We start from the raw sequence: 18,926 nt of genomic DNA, 5'->3' as shown, positions 1-18,926 counted from the left end.
ATCCTAAATGAGATGCACCTGTTTGAGGTTGTTAGCTGCATAAAGACACCTGTCCACCCCATACAACCACCCCATACAATCAGTAAGAATCCAACTACTAACATGGCCAAAACCAAAGAGCTGTCCAAAGACACTAGAGACAAAATTGTACACCTCCACAAGGCTGGAAAGGGCTACGGGGAAATTGCCAAGCAGCTTGGGGAAAAAAGGTCCACTGTTGGAGCAATCATTAGAAAATGGAAGAAGCTAAACATGACTGTCAATCTCCCTCGGACTGGAGCTCCATGCAAGATCTCACCTCGTGGGGTCTCAATGATCCTAAGAAAGGTGAGAAATCAGCCCAGAACTACACGAGAGGAGCTGGTCAATGACCTGAAAAGAGCTGGGACCACCGTTTCCAAGGTTACTGTTGGTAATACACTAAGACGTCATGGTTTGAAATCATGCATGGCACGGAAGGTTCCCCTGCTTAAACCAGCACATGTCCAGGCCCGTCTTAAGTTTGCCAATGACCATTTGGATGATCCAGAGGAGTCATGGGAGAAAGTCAAGTGGTCAGATGAGACCAAAATAGAACTTTTTGGTCATAATTCCACTAAAGGGATGTTTGGAGGAAGAAGAATGATGAGTACCATCCCAAGAACACCATCCCTACTGTGAAGCATGGGGGTGGTAGCATCATGTTTTAGGGTGTTTTTCTGCACATGGGACAGGGCGACTGCACTGTATTAAGGAGAGGATGACCGGGGCCATGTATTGCGAGCAGGGCTCTGAACCGGTTCAAGGAACGAAAACGAAAACCGTAAACGAACGAAATTTTAAGAGGAACAAAAACGGAAACAAAATCAAAATCAATTTGAATCGTTCTGAACAGAAACGTAAATTTGAAATGACCATTATCCGGTTAATAACGTTATTTTATCGTTCTCTTTAATATTTTTATTTGGCAGTGAGCAATCATGAATAGAGTAGCTACAGCATGTGATGTTGACGGATCAAGCGTGAGTGAAATGCCCGCGCACCATCATCTATGAATCTACCGGTTACGCAGTATGAGCGCGCATTTACATGCCTCCAGTACATTTCTTTCCCTACTGAGGTCTACAATGAAAGCGCAGGTATTGGAGGACATTCTTTTCGAACGTTTAAATAAGCAGTACGGACTTTAAGCTCAAATAGACTGATTTAGGCTAGTTTATGGATTTTGTTTAAGCCTGTCCAAGTCTACTAGCATCTATCAAACATTTTTCCTATAATCTTTCAGATTGCCAATACAGGACAGGTCAATGTTTTCTATATAGACGGTTGATGCTTCGTATTAAATGGTATGTTATATTGCATTAAATGATCAAGCTTTATCAGCCGACTGAATTTGATTATGTGATGCAGTGTTGCGCAGTGTTTGCTTTGAAATTAGCAGTTGACGGTGCATTAAAAGAGCAATGGTTATCCAGTTTATTTATTCTTTATTCATGCAATTTTTAAAACAAGTCGTGTTGAAAAAAAGTTATGTACAAAGATTGTTATCACTCTTCTGAAAATAATTCGGCATAAGAGCCACTTTCGATTGTCTAACGCTCCATTAAAACAGGTCCGCTGTTTATGCTTTGTAATTAATGCATGTATTTCTGGTTTTAAAAATGTTATGAAATAAATATTCAAGTTTAATTACCATGCGTTATATTATTATTATTGAGTGAAAATAAGTCCATTTATACATATTTGTTTAAAGTATAGGCTAAATTAAAATAACGTTATTAACCGGTATTTTTTCATATCAAACCGTTTTCGGAACAGTAATGTTTATTGAGGAACGCAAAAACGGAAACGCTATAATATCGATTCTGCTCGGAGTGAACCGATTGATATTTTTTTCCGTTTTTAAGCCCTGATTGCGAGATTTTGGGGAACAACCTCCTTCCCTCAGTTAGAGCATTGAAGATGGGTCGAGGCTGGGTCTTCAAACATGACAATGACCCGAAGCACAGCCAGGATAACCAAGGAGTGGCTCTGTAAGAAGCATATCAAGGTTCTGGCGTGGCCTAGCCAGTCTCCAGACCTAAACCCAATAGAGAATCTTTGGAGGGAGCTCAAACTCCGTGTTTCTCAGTGACAGGCGCCAGTTCAAGGTTGGTTGCCGTGTCTTTCAGGCTACAGTCGAACACCTTTCCCAAGCTCTTCACTGGTTTCTCAGTGATTGATGGTTTCTGGGTCGTGCCAAATGTGAAGCGGAACTTGTTGGTAACCTTTCCTTTCTTCAACACCAGAGATCTAGACTTTGCTGGCTTGAAGCACATGCAAGCCCAGGTGGTCATCTCTTCCAAGCCCTTCAGGATCCACCTGCCCCTTGGGACGTGTGGTGTTGTCACCATCAGGTCATCCATAAAAGCCCTAATGGGCAGCTGGCGAACACCATACTTGGTGAGGGGACCTCTGCCCTGGACCTCTGTAGACTTTACCAGCATATTCATGGCAAGTGCGAATAATATCACTGAAATTGTGCATCCAGTGATAATACCCTTCTCAAGCCTGTGCCAGTCTGATGTTGTAGACCCCACAGAGACTCTCAGACTGAAACTGTCGTAGTAGTCCAGAATGAGGTCTCTAAACTTGTCTGGGATGTGGTGCCGGCGCAGGGCCTCCTCAACCAGTTTGTGGGGTATGGACCCATTGGCGTTTGTAAGGTCCAACCACAGCACCACCAGGTCCCCCTTGTTCTCCCGGGCTTCATTGATCAGCTGTGTGACCACGCCAGAGTGCTCCAGACACCCCGGGATCCCTCCTTTCTGGACCGAGGTGTCAATGTACGAATTCCTCAGGAGGTAGTTGGTCAGCCGCCTAGCAACGATGCTGAAGAATATCTTTCCCTCAACACTGAGCAGCGAGATGTTTCTGAACTGGTCGATGATCTTTGACTCTTCCTCTTTAGGAATCCACACCCCTTCTTCAAACCGCCACTGCTGAGCAACCTTTCCACTCCTCCATATGACCCTTCAGGATCTTCCAGAGCCTGTGGAGTAGCCTCGGGCAGTTCTTATAAACCTTGTAAGGTACCCCACTAGGTCCTGGGGCTGAGCTTGCTCTGGCCGTTTTGATCACCTCCTGGATCTCCCTGCTGGGCTCCTTCACGTCAAAGTCCAGAGTTGGTGCAGGTGGATCAATCAGGTGCTGGCAGTGGCCCAGATCTTGCTCCCTGGATCTGTCACAGAAGGTGTCTCTGAGGTGATGGTCGATCTCAGCTTTGGAGCAGGTGAGCCAGCCACTCCGCTTCTTCCCAAGAAGCTGCTTTGTGAACCCAAAGGGATTCGCTATGAAGGCAGCCCGCTTCCTGGCCCTCTCTTTCCTCCTCCTCCTGTGCCACTCCGCTCTCCTCAGAATCATGAGCTTCTTACGGAGGATGACATGCAACTCTGCTAGGGGACCCCTCTCCTCCTCCCTCGCCTCCTTGAACCTCCCCCTCAGACTCTTCAGCTCTTGCCTAAGCTGGTGGATCTTATTCACCCTGTTGTTCATAGTGTAGGGGAGGTTCACTACTTTCTTCTCCTCCAGCCCAAATCTCTCAGCTGCGTCACCCTTGACTACTGCTTCCAAGATGTTATTATCGGCGTCTTCGTCAAACTGGAGTAGGGATGGCTCGATACCACAATTTTGTCTTCGGTACGGTACCACAATCTAATACCGAAGAACCGATATTAAATCGATACCATACAGGGTCTGAATTTTGATGCGGGTATTGCGCATAATTTTACTCACTCTCGCAAGTTTTGGGTTTATGAAGCGTGAAATTACCGCAAATGTTTATTATTAAATTAATCAACAAAGATTATCACATCAATCAGTCATTTGGAAACTTCCTTGTAAGTAATTTTGCCAGAGAAAATGTCTTCTGGCTTCAAAAGACATCGCACCTGCACTATAAAAGCAATCTGCGTGCTCAGATTCAACAATTTCGCTTCCGTTGCGGGACAACTGACGGAAATTACTGCCCACGTCTTCTTAAACCTCGCCAATTTGAACATGCACGCGATTTTATAGCATTTCGTAATACATATGGGATGAGAGCTCTTTGAGAGAGAGTTTTCTTTGCGCTCATGCCAACAACAAACAAACACACACACACACACACACATAAGCCTAAAGAGCTCGCGCATTCCAAATTAAGTTGTTTTTCCTCAGTCAAATACACACAAAATTATGTTAAAAATGTCAATCTTTAGTGAGTAGATACATAAACACAGTTGGGTAACGTTATGTCTTTCGCGGATGTAAATAGTGTAATAGTATGCATGCAAATATTATGAGGTCTAAACGTCACTGGTTGAAACGAATGCTGGATATTAATTTAAACAATACGATCTTGTGTATGTGCGTTGATCAGTGTTAAAAGAAAAATGTCTAAATTAGATCGTTAGAATTATGCACTCACCTGTCGATCTCTTAATGTCTTACAAGTCAGGAATGAAGTGAGCGATGCTTGGCAAGGTTTGGTGGTTCTTCAGCAGTTTTATAAGCAAAGTAATTCCAAATTTCACGTCTACTCTCTTTATTAATGAGTTTTGTGCGTGTTGAGTGAGATTCAACTGCTGTATTCATCTTGTTCTGTTGCCACATTTGCCGGTTTCACGTCAGTTTGGGTAGCGCGCTGCCACCTAGCGGTGAACTTCGGAACAGCAGCATATACCGAAAATAGCAAAATCATGATATCGTATCGTTTGAAATAAAATATATACCGGTATTTTTCCAGTACCGGTATACCGCGCATCCCTAAACTGGAGCCACTCCTTCTCCTTGTTAACTTGGGGCCATTTTACAAGACGATGTTCACACACACACTCACACTCACACACATACATAAAATTAAAACTTAGTAAAGTGTAAAATAATGCATCATTCCTGACCGTTTTCTCTCAGCACTTGTAGGTCAGTTGAGTTGGGAGCCACTGTCGGGATGCTGGTCACCACTCGCACGGACACATTCCTGGAGGGCAGCGCTCTGAACTCCTCCAGAATCTCCCGGCCCTGGGACACAAACATGACATTACGGTTCAGACCCGGCGATATGAGGCAGCTCATGAGAGTGGGCGGGGCTTACGGCTCGGTCATCGCTGGAGTTCACATTGATGTCGTCCGCCGTCAGGGACCAGTAGAAAGACGCCACGTCCACTCGTTTGGTGGCCAAAGACAGAAGATCCTTCCAGGCTTCATACAGGCTCTTCCCAGCGCTGGCGTTCCCCCCGTAATCCATACTGGGAGGAAAACTCTCCACCAGGACAATACTAGGACAACATGAACACATTATTGCTCAAAGTCATTTATTGATCCGGAAGTCAGAGCCATCACATCTGAAGGTCAAAGGTCTCTGTATCATCACTCAGAGAAACGTGATTAAGTTACGCCCTATGAATAAATGAAATAGAAATATAATAAATAAGTTGAAATATTATATTAATAAAATAATCATCTTCAAAAGATAATCAAGTGTAGAAATATAGAAATACCAGTAGAAATAAGACTTGTGACTAATTAAGATAAATAATGCATGTAATTTTTTCTATTTATAGTTATTTGTATTATTTATTTTCATATATATATATATATATATATATATATATATATATATATATATATATATATATATATATATATATATATATATATATTCATAGATAGATAGATAGATAGATGGATGAATAGATGGATGGATAGATGGAGAGTCCATCACATTATTTCTACAATTGTTTGTATTTGTAATTATTTATTTATTTATAATGATTTATTTTCATATATATATATAATTTCATAGATAGATAGATGGATGGATGAATAGATGGATGGATGAATAGATGGATAAATAGATAGATGTATGGATGAATAGATGGATAAATAGATGGATAGATGGATGAATGGATGGATGAATAGATGGATAGATGGATGGATAGATGGATGAATGGATGGATGGATAGATGGATGAATGGATGGATGGATGGATGAATAAATGGATAAATAGAAAGATGGATGGATGGATAGATGGATGGATAAATAGATGGATAAATAGATGGATGAATAGATGGACAGATGGATGAATGGATGGATGAATAGATGGATGGATGGATGAAAAGATGGAGAGTCCATCACATTATTTCTACAATTGTTTGTATTTGTAATTATTTTTATTATTTATTTTCATATAAATATATAATTTCATAGATAGATAGATAGATGGATGAATAGATGGATAAATAGATGGATGGATGGATGAATAGACGGATAAATAGATAGATGGATGGATGAATAGATGGATAAATAGATAGATGTATGGATGAATGGATGGATGAATAGATGGATGAATGGATGGATAAATAGATGGATAGATGGATGAATAGATGGATAAATAGATGGATAGATGGATGAATGGATGGATGGATGGATGAATAGATGGATAAATAGAAAGATGGATGGATGAATAGATGGATGGATGGATGGATGAATTAATAGATGGATGGATGGATGAATATATGGATAAATAGATGGATGAATAGATGGATGGATGGATGGATGGATGGATGAATATATGATGGATGGATGGATGGATGAATAGATGGATGAATAGATGGATGAATAGATGGATAAATAGAAAGATGGATGGATGAATAGATGGATGGATGGATTAATAGATGGATGGATGAATAGATGGATAAATAGATAGATGTATGGATGAATAGATGGATAAATAGATGGATGAATGGATGGATGGATCCATTCATCTATCTATTCATCCATCCATCCATCTATTCATCCATCCATCTATCTATTCATCCATCCATCTATTTATTTATCCATCTATCCATCCATCCATCTATTCATCCATCCATCTATTTATTTATCCATCTATTCATCCATCCATCCATCCATCCATCTATTCATCCATCCATCTATCTATTCATCCATCCATCCATCTATTCATCCATCCATCTATCTATTCATCCATCTATCTATTTATTTATCTATCTATTCATCCATCCATTTATTCATCCATCTATTCATCCATCCATCCATCTGTTCATCCATCTATTCATCCATCCATCTATTCATCCATATATTCCATCTATTCATCCATCTATTCATCCATCCATCTATCTATTCATCCATCTATTCATCCATCCATCCATCTATTCATCCATATTTCATCCATCTATTCATCCATATATTCATCCATCCATCCATCCATCCATCCATCTATTCATCCATATATTCATCCATCTATTCATCCATCTATCCATATATCTATTCATCCATCCATCTATTATTCCATCCATCTATCTATCTATTCATATATATATAATTTCATAGATAGATAGATGGATGGATGAATAGATGGATAAATAGATGGATGAATGGATGGATGGATGGCTGGATGAATAGATGGATAAATAGATAGATGTATGGATGAATAGATGGATAAATAAATGGAGAGATAGATGAATGGATGGATGAATAGATGGATAAATAGATGGATAGATGGATGAATGAATGGATGGATGAATAGATGGATAAATAGAAATATGGATGGATGAATAGATGGATGAATGGATGGATGGATGAATAGATGGATAAATAGATGGATAGATGGATGAATGGATGGATGGATGAATAGATGGATAAATAGATAGATGTATGGATGAATGGATGGATAAATAGATGGATAGATGGATGAATGGATGGATAATTATATGGATGAATAGATGGATGAATAGATGGATAAATAGATAGATGTATGGATGAATGGATGGATGAATAGATGGATGAATGGATGGATGGATGAATAGATGGATAAATAGATAGATGTATGGATGAATGGATGGATAAATAGATGGATAGATGGATGAATGGATGGATAATTATATGGATGAATAGATGGATGAATAGATGGATAAATAGATGGATAAATAGATGGATAGATGGATGAATGGATGGATGGATGAATAGATGGATAAATAGAAAGATGGATGGATGAATAGATGGATGGATGGATGAATAGATGGATAAATAGATGGATGAATAGATGGATAAATAGATGGATAGATGGATGAATGGATGGATGGATGGATGAATAGATGGATAAATAGAAAGATGGATGGATGAATAGATAGATGGATGGATGAATAGATGGATAAATAGAAAGATGGATGGATGAATAGATAGATGGATGGATGAATAGATGGATGGATGGATGAATAGATGGATAAATAGATGGATGAATAGATGGATGAATAGATGGACAGATGGATGAATGGATGGATAAATAGATAGATGGATGGATGAATAGATGGAGAGTCCATCACATTATTTCTACAATTGTTTGTATTTGTAATTATTTTTATTATTTATTTTCATATAAATATATAATTTCATAGATAGATAGATGGATGGATGAATAGATGGATAAATAGATGGATAGATGGATGAATAGATGGATAAATAGATAGATGGATGGATGAATAGATGGATAAATAGATGGATAGATGGATGAATGGATGGATGAATAGATGGATAAATAGATAGATGTATGGATGAATAGATGGATAAAAAGATGGATAGATGGATGAATGGATGGATGAATAGATGGATAGATGGATGAATAGATGGATAAATAGATGTATAGATGGATGGATGGATGGATGGATGAATAGATGGATGAATAGATGGATGAATGGATGGATGGATGGATGAATAGATGGATAAATAGATAGATGGATGGATGAATAGATGGATGAATGGAATGATAAATAGATGGATAGATGGATGGATGGATGGATGGATGGATGAATAGATGGATAAATAGATAGATGGATGGATGAATAGATAGATGGATGGATGTAGAGATGGATGGATGGATGGATGAATAAATAGATGGATGAACAGATGGACGGATGAATAGATAGATGGATGGATGAATAGATGGATAAATAAATAAATGGATGGATGAATAGATGGATAAATAAATAGATGGATGAATAAATGGATGGATAGATGGATGAATAGATGAATGAATAGATAGATGGATAGATGGAAGAATAGATAGATGGATGGATAAATAGATGGATAAATAAATAGATGGATGGATGAATAGATGGATGGATGAATAGATGGATGGATGAATAGGTAGATGGATGGATGAATAGATGGATAAATAAATGGAATTTTTCATCCATTCATCTATCTATTCATCCATCCATCTATCTATTCATCCATCCATCTATCTATTCATCCATCCATCTATTTATTTATCCATCTATCCATCCATCCATCTATTCATCCATCCATCTATTTATTTATCCATCTATTCATCCATCCATCCATCCATCTATTCATCCATCCATCCATCTATTCATCCATCCATCTATTCATCCATCTATCTATTTATTTATTTATTTATTTATTTATCTATCTATTCATCCATCCATCTATTCATCCATCTATTCATCCATCCATCCATCTATTCATCCATATATTCATCCATCCATCCATCTATTCATCCATATATTCATCCATCTATTCATCCATCCATCTATCTATTCATCCATCCATCTATTTATTTATCCATCTATCCATCCATCCATCTATTCATCCATCCATCTATTTATTTATCCATCTATTCATCCATCCATCTATTCATCCATCCATCCATCTATTCATCCATCCATCTATCTATTCATCCATCTATCTATCTATTTATTTATTTATTTATTTATCTATCTATCTATTCATCCATCCATCTATTCATCCATCTATTCATCCATCCATCCATCTATTCATCCATATATTCATCCATCCATTCATCTATTCATCCATATATTCATCCATCCATCTATCTATTCATCCATCTATTCATCCATCCATCCATCTATTCATCCATATATTCATCCATCTATTCATCCATATATTCATCCATCTATTCATCCATCCATCCATCTATCTATTCATCCATCCATCCATCTATTATTCCATCCATCTATCTATCTATTCATATATATATAATTTCATAGATAGATAGATGGATGGATGAATAGATGGATAAATAGATGGATGAATGGATGGATGGATGGCTGGATGAAAAGATGGATAAATAGATAGATGTATGGATGGATGAATAGATGGATAAATAAATGGATAGATGGATGAATGGATGAATGGATGGATGGATGAATAGATGGATAAATAGAAATATGGATGGATGAATAGATAGATGGATGGATGGATGGATGGAGAGTCCATCACATTATTTCTACAATTGTTTGTATTTGTAATTATTTGTATTATTTATTTTCATATATATATAATTTCATAGATAGATAGATGGATGGATCAATAGATGGATAAATAGATAGATGTATGGATGAATAGATGGATAAATAGATGGATGAATAGATGGATAAATAGATGGATAGATGGATGAATGGATGGATGAATGGATGGATAAATAGATAGATGGATGGATGAATAGATGGACAGATGGATGAATGGATGGATAAATAGATAGATGGATGGATGAATAGATGGAGAGTCCATCACATTATTTCTACAATTGTTTGTATTTGTAATTATTTTTATTATTTATTTTCATATAAATATATAATTTCATAGATAGATAGATGGATGGATGAATAGATGGATAAATAGATGGATAGATGGATGAATAGATGGATAAATAGATAGATGGATGGATGAATAGATGGATAAATAGATGGATAGATGGATGAATGGATGGATGGATGGATGGATGGATGGATGGATGAATAGATGGATAAATAGATAGATGTATGGATGAATAGATGGATAAAAAGATGGATAGATGGATGAATGGATGGATGAATAGATGGATAGATGGATAAATAGATGGATAGATGGATAGATGGATGGATGGATGAATAGATGGATAAATAGAAAGATGGATGGATGAATAGATGGATGGATGGATGAATAGAGGGATAGATGGATGGATGAATAAATTGATAAATAGATGGATGAATATATAGATGAATAGATGAATAGATGGATAGATGGATGAATGGATGGATGGATGGATGAATAGATGGATAAATAGATAGATGGATGGATGAATAGATGGATAGATGGATGGATGAATAAATAGATGGATGGATGAATAGATGGATGGATGGATGGATGAATAGATGGATAAATAAATAGATGGATGGATGGATAGATGGATAAATAAATAGATGGATGGATGAATGAATAAATAGATGGATAAATAGATGGATAAATAGATGGATGAACAGATGGACGGATGGATGAATAGATGGATAGATTAATAGATGGATGGATGAATAGATAGATGGATGGATGAATAGATGGATAAATAAATAGATGGATGAATAAATGGATGGATAGATGGATGAATAGATGGATGAATAGATAGATGGATAGATGATGAATAGATGGATGGATAAATAGATGGATAAATAAATAGATGGATGGATGAATAGATGGATGGATGAATAGATGGATGGATGAATAGGTAGATGGATGGATGAATAGATTGATAAATAAATGGAATTTTTCATCCATCCATCTATCTATTCATCCATCCATCTATTTATTTATCCATCTATTCATCCATCCATCTATTCATCCATCCATCTATCTATTCATCCATCCATCTATTTATTTATCCATCTATTCATCCATCCATCTATTCATCCATCCATCTATTTATTTATTTATCTATTCATCCATCTATCTATTTATTTATTTATCTTTCTATTCATCCATCTATTCATCCATCTATTCATCCATATATTCATCCATCTATTCATCCATCCATCTATCTATCTATTCATCCATCCATCTATTCATCCATCCATCTATCTATTCATCCATCCATCTATTTATTTATCCATCTATTCATCCATCCATCTATTCATCCATCCATCTATCTATTCATCCATCCATCTATTTATTTATCCATCTATTCATCCATCTATCTATTCATCCATCCATCTATTTATTTATTTATCTATTCATCCATCTATCTATTTATTTATTTATCTTTCTATTCATCCATCTATTCATCCATCTATTCATCCATCTATTCATCCATATATTCATCCATCTATTCATCCATCCATCTATCTATCTATTCATCCATCCATCTATTTCAAATTTGATGGAGCAGGTCGTAGTTTGTCCATTTTATCTTCAATTTCACCCTTCACGTTTGATTGACAGGTGATCTGACCAATCACATCGCAGAATCTGCCGGTTTGTCCGACAAAGCAGCTGGTAGAGTTAGTGGATTAACATCAGTGGACTTGAACTTGAAAAACGGTGTGTGTTGACGTCTTTCTGCGGTTAAAACAACATTTATTTTAGTGTTCATTGATGTTTATTTGATGCTTATCAATGAACTAGAAGGAAGAGATGATGGGTTCATGAGCAGCTTTAACTGAGGAGCTGCAGCCACACATTAAACAGCCACAAAACGTTTACATTTCTTTAAAAGAAGACAACATTTTAAAGTTGAGACTTTGTTTCACATCAAAAGTGTTGAATTGAACACAGAATCGATTCTGAATCGTTAGATAACGAATCGCGATGCATCGACCTTTTCTTCCACCCCTATTTTTATTATTAGGGTTATTTTATTATTAGTTAATTATTAGGGTTGTTATTGTTAACTAACACTAAAACCATAAAAAAACATTTTTCCAAGTTTTCCATTTTTCTACTGGTATTTCCAAGGCAATATTTCTCATTGTCAGTTAGTTAAAGTACTAAAATAAGTCAAACTAAATAAGCTAAAACTATAATAAAACTTAATAAAGACTATATATAAAGCTAACTACAATTTAAATGAAAACAGAAAAAAATCGAATTCAAACTATATATAATATCAAATAACACAGCGTCAATCAAACACACAAGTTAATGTTCAAACAGATAAATAAATATTGGTCCAAAAATGTTCAATTCTACTGTATCAATCAAAAATATTTCAGTTAAATAATCTTTAAATATTATGAATTTAGAATAAAAGTGAATTATTCAAATAAAATAATCTTAACGTATGAGATTTTAAAACAAAAGGAAACTTTTACAATACAATAAATCTCATTTAAATAATTTGTTTAAATGTGATTTGATCTTAAATCACAATATTTCAATCTGATTTCAGTCACGAGTGTGTCAAAGAAATGTGATGATAATAAAGTGTGGTTGAGTCTGATTTCACTTGGGAAATTCATACAAGTTACTTAAAGAAAATGAAATTGAATCTAAACTAAAGGTCAGATCTAATGTATCAGCAAAATCAAAAGACAAAGAAGTTTCTTATAAACTCGTCTTCAGTCTGAAACTCAAGAAGTGCTGAAGGTGGCAGGAAGTGAGAGCATGAAAACAGGAAGTGCACTCACCTGCTCTGCTCACTGGGGTCGGTGTGGTCACAGCATATCGGCGCGTCATGCGGACTCAAAGCCTTGTTGATTTCATCCTCGTTCTTTAATTTCTCTATTACCACGATGGCCAATAAAACCCCTAAAACGATCAGGCATCCAGTGGCCAACAGGGCAGACATGGAGCACTGGGATTCCTGCCAACAGAAGAACATCATGGCTGCGTCCCAATTCGCCTACTTATACTACGTCCTAAAAGTATGTACTCTTTTTGTGAAGAAAAAGTACATACTTTTGAGTGTGTAGCAGAAGAGTATGCAAGCTTTGGGACTACTTCGTCATCTTTAACGGACTCTGTTACGCGCGTCACCGTTTAAACTGCCCTGTCAATCATCGTCACAGTTCAAATCCTCCACTTTCAATTTAATTTCCTACCGTATCGGAGAGAAATGTAGTCGCTCGTTGATCTGCCTTTCGTGGGTCTTTAATGCAGAGACTCCTCTCATAAGTTAATGGCCAAACGTATCATTACAAAAGTTCTCAAAGCTGCTGAAGGAGAAATATAATGTGGATAATATTGAATAAATATCTTTCCGTCAGGTTAAATACTGATAATTGCTCACTCAAACCACTTTATCTAATCCTCTCCACTTAACCGTCAGACTCGCGTAACCGTCATGTTTGTAGTTTTTTAAACATTTTTTATCCGCGTTTGTAGTTCTAATCGAATCCTCGTCCATCTCGCAATGGGTTGTGGGCAATATCAGCCGTTAGAGTGCGCGTCGATCTGCACTTCGGATTCTGACCGGAAATAGTAAACCATCCAGGAATCTTTGGAATACTTTTTTCAACACACTAAGATTTGGGACATACTAATTCTTTTTTCGAATACTATTTAGTACGGATAGTATGCGAATTGGGACGCAGCACATGTCCATATGAGATATAATCATCAAACCTGTAGACGAGATGAAGCTGTGTAGAATTCAGAAACTGGTTATTAGCGACACCGGTGGCCGTTAGGTGAACTGCAGCAGAAACGCATTGCTCGCTGGCACTCTTAAAACACTACGGCAAGCCATTTGGACTTTTATTAATTCCTAATGCTGCGATCACACCAAACGCGAATAGCGAGGGATTTCAATGTGAAGTCAATGGAAAGCGCGGCGCGATAGACGCGTTTCGCGCAGCGCGATGGACGCGATATTGCCTCATTTGCGCGTCCAGTTTGCGCGAATGACGCGAATTTGACGTGAATTGAGCGTCTTGCGCGAGTGGTAGGGGAGAACCGGGGCGAAAGTAACACGGGACGAAAGTAACAACGCGATTTTCTCCGAGCCCTGAATACATTTGCATTTCAAGCTATGACAGCACGTTCAACCCTTGACGGATCTGCCAAATATCACGTGATTCCGCCATTGTTTTCCGCGGTTAGGTCCGAAATGCAGTTTTCAAGTACGGCAAGTAAATTAATGAAGCTGTACTTTTTTTTCTAATTACAAGTTGTGTTTCTTGTTTCATGTGTCACAGTAATGATCAATCTACGGGTTATTTAGTGCTGCTACACACCCTGAAGGTTTGTCTTTTCAGAGTTTTTCAGTATAAAAGTAAATCGTGTTTAAATGTCAGGACTTCCTGTCGGGACGAAAGTAACACTTGTCACTTTTGTCCCGCTATTATATATATAATGCATATTATGCAAATTTAATTTAATTTTTATATTGTTCATACTGTTGAAGAAACTTATCAAATAGATTGACATTGCAAATAAAAAATATTCTAAACAATTCAAGTTTCTACTGTCATATTACATTTGAAACATTTGATGAACTTTAACATATAAAATGAAAATGTAATTTAACAATTTTTTTGCAAAGATAAAGGACAAAATATGTTTGCAGTTACATATTAACAAGGTCATAGTCAGGTATGTTTAATAAAAACAAGAGTAGCACCAAAAAATCTAGCTTGTATTGTTGAGTTACTGTCGTCCCACCTGATGGGGTCAAAAGTAACAATGTGCAGCTTATGTTCAAAGTGAAATTATACTGTAGTCGTTCTACATTTGTACAAAATACCACCTGCTATTGATAGACCACACTTGTGAGTTATTGGCCACAGCAAAAATATATCTCAGTCTAAAACATTATCTTTTAAAATTACGATTTTCTGAAAAATGGTCCCTGCTCTCCCCTACTTTTTGTGCATTCACGCGTTTGAAGCGAATTCGCGTCAGACGCCCGAGTTGAAAAATCTGAACTTTGGCGTCAATTTGCGGCGCGTTAACCAATCAGGAGCCTGCTTGCTGCTGTCACGTCGACACAACCCGTCCCGTGCCTAGACAGGGCTTTCTCCTGTGTAGATATATATTCACATACACTTCGCATCAGCTGGGTATGGCAGGATATATGAGGCTGTCATAGCCTACCCTGGTTACCCAGTAAAAATAAATAAATTAAGATTTAAATTAATTTAATTAGCTGAAAATTAAATACACACTAATAAAAATAAATAGATTAAGATATACATGAATATTAAAGGGTTAGTTCACCCAAAAATGAAAATTCTGTCATTAATTACTCACCCTTATGTCGTTCGACACCCGTCAGACCTCCGTTCATATTCAGAACACAAATGAAGATATTTTAGTGTAAATCTGATGCTGAGAAAGGCTTCAGATAGGCCTCCATTGGCATTCAGTACACTTATACTCACAAGACCCATAAAAGGCACTTAAAATGTTGTTACAAAGTCCATCTCACCACAGTGACTCTACAATAATCTTACGATGCGACGACAATAGTTTTTGTGCGCAAAAAAAAATCAAAATAACACCTTTATCCAACTTTTTCTCGACTTCCGTGTGTGCCTCCACGACGCATGCGCGAGAATATGACGTAGCGCCGGGGTTCGGGAATCCATGAAATACACACTTTAACCCCATTTTGAGCACTACGCCGAGACCTAAAGCACGATCAATGTAGAATCCAACAGCTGAGATACGCGCGTCTTCCTCTGATTGTAAACAAATCTCTTCTGGGTCATGTGTCCGAACGCCGGATCTGCGTCATATTCTCGCGCATGCGTCGTGGAGGCACACACGGAAGGCAGTAACAAGTTGGATAAAGGTGTTATTTTGATTTTTATTTTTGCGCACAAAAACTATTGTCGTCGCATCGTAAGATTATTGTAGAGTCACTGTGGTGAGATGGACTTTGTAACGATGTTTAAGTGCCTTTTATCCGTCTTGGGAGTATAAGTGTACTGAATGCCAATGGAGGCCAATCTGAAGCCTTTCTCAGCATCAGCTTTACACTAAAATATCTTCATTTGTGTTCCGAATATGAACGGAGGTCTTACGGGTGTCGAACGACGTGAGGGTGAGGAATTAATGACAGAATTTTCATTTTTGGGTGAACTAACCCTTTAATAGTTGTAAATTAAATATTTTAAACTTTAGACTTGGGTATATTGGGCCGATTCACGCAAGAACTGTCATTCTGACTAACTGAAAACCGGAGAACAACAGTTTCAATAGCCTAAATTGCGATGGGTTAATTAAACTGAATGAACTAAATAAGCAGAAGAACGCCAACAGTCAAGCACAGACCAGTAGGCCTATTGAAGTGTTCAGGAGATATTTAATTGTCATATATCCTGCCATACCCAGCTGATGCGAAGTGTATGTGAATCTATATCTACACAGGATGGGTTGTGTCGAGCCATTCGTTAATCTGATTGTTTTATGAATAAAAGATTAAATGTAGCTGCAATAAACACGTTAAGAATCCGTAGCAGCGCAGGACTATTATTCTGCCGTGCGGTACTGAGGAAGAACTGATGACGGAACGGTTTGATCTTCGGCTGACCAATCAGCAGAAAGGGGCGTATAATTCCCGCCCAGGTCTAGAAATCGAATATTCAAGCCGTTTATTAATTTTCCACCTCTGAACGAAAAATCAAGCGGAATTCTTGTTTTTCGTTTTGTTTAAAAAACGAAGAAGAAAAAAACGAAAAAGGAGCCGTTTTTTGCTATTTAATACCGTTTCTATAAGGAAAATTGAATTAACGAAAAAGTACACGGACCGACCTGTGATGTTTTTCATCAAAGTTGCACTATTTAAACATTACCTGCACTTTTACAGAAGAAAAGTACATCTGCAATTTTTCCATTTCTGAAAAGGCTGGTGTTTGGATTTTTACTGTTTTTAATTTTTTTTTTATTATTTTATGAAATTTGTTTATTATGGAGCATATTTGATGATGGGTACGTTTTACTTTAGATCAGAAATACAATTCTTACTAGTAAAAATCATCATTTTTGATGATCATCATAATTACGTAGTTAGTAAAAATATAAATTGATGTATGTAAAAGTATTTCAACATGTTACATTTGTTATTTCTGATATCTGAAAATGTATTTCTGACATCAATAATTAGGAGAGTCATTTCAGATATATAAAATGGCTTTCTTACAAGTAACAATCGCATTCATGATATCAGAAATTAACATTGTCACTGGTAGCAATCAAATTATTGATATACAAAAAACATTTTAACTAGTGAAAATGTACTTGTTGATATCAAGAATTCATTTCCTGGGCATGAATAAAAGCTAAAACGGCTTGCCATACATTTTTACTAAAAGCCATTCAATTGTTGATAACAAGAATCGACATTTGCACTAGTAACCAGAAATTATGATTTTTACTAGTAAGAATTGTATTTCTGATGTGTGAAATTGGCATTTCAAAGTAAGAAATCTTGATATCAACAATATTTGAATGGCAGCCTATGGTGACGTTTAACTGAAATACAAATTACAGATATCAAGAATTATAGTTTAGTTATAGTATAGTATAGTTGAAATGTAATTCTTGATATCAAGAATTTGTATTTCCGCGAGTGATGACGTTATTGTTGATATCAAGAATTAACATTTTTACTAGTGGAAATTTAAATGTTGATATCAAGAATTCATATCCTGGTCAAAACGGCTTGCCATATTCTTACTAACAATCACATTCATGATATCAGAAATGAACATTTTTACTGGTAGAAATTCAATTGTTGATATCATGAATAGACATTTGCACTAGAAACCACGTAATTATTGATGTAAAAGAATTGTGGTTTTACCTAGTAATATTTCTGATGTGGGAAATTGGCATTTCAACTAAGAAATCAATTCTTGATATCAACAATAGAATTTGAATGGCAGCCTATGGTGACGTTTAACTAGTGAAAATAAAATTACAGATATCAAGGATTACAGTTTATACCAGTTGAAATCGAATTCCTGATATCAAAAATTGCCATTGTTAAAGGTAGAAATCTTATTTAGTGAAATTTGAATTGTTGATATCAAGAATTCATATCCTGGGAATAAAATTAATAAAAGTCAAAACGGCTTGTCGTAAACATACAGAGACTGAACGTGATTCAAGGCCCTGATATACCCACGGCAAAATTAGTTTTCATTCTTTGCTTAGAAGTAAAAAGAAGTCGGAAA

At 36.7% G+C, this 18,926-nt stretch overlaps 1 protein-coding gene across 1 annotated transcript in view; it reads right to left on the bottom strand.

Moving 5' to 3' along the window:
- Window positions 1-18,926, bottom strand: part of pld4 (phospholipase D family member 4) — a 39,114-nt gene that overhangs the window by 17,709 nt on the left and 2,479 nt on the right. Inside the window, exons 4-8 of the mRNA XM_079833969.1 lie at window positions 13,434-13,609; window positions 5,093-5,276; window positions 4,899-5,019; window positions 3,055-3,584; window positions 2,097-2,957 (exon numbers count right to left, since the gene is read on the bottom strand). Coding sequence (XP_079690095.1) covers window positions 2,097-2,957; window positions 3,055-3,584; window positions 4,899-5,019; window positions 5,093-5,276; window positions 13,434-13,609 — 1,872 coding nt within the window. The remainder of the gene's footprint in view (window positions 1-2,096; window positions 2,958-3,054; window positions 3,585-4,898; window positions 5,020-5,092; window positions 5,277-13,433; window positions 13,610-18,926) is intronic.

Source organism: Gobio gobio, assembly GCF_949357685.1.
Source record: "Gobio gobio genome assembly, chromosome: 13".
Classification (NCBI taxonomy): domain Eukaryota; kingdom Metazoa; phylum Chordata; class Actinopteri; order Cypriniformes; family Gobionidae; genus Gobio; species Gobio gobio.
This window is presented reverse-complemented; position numbering and strand designations above follow the sequence as displayed.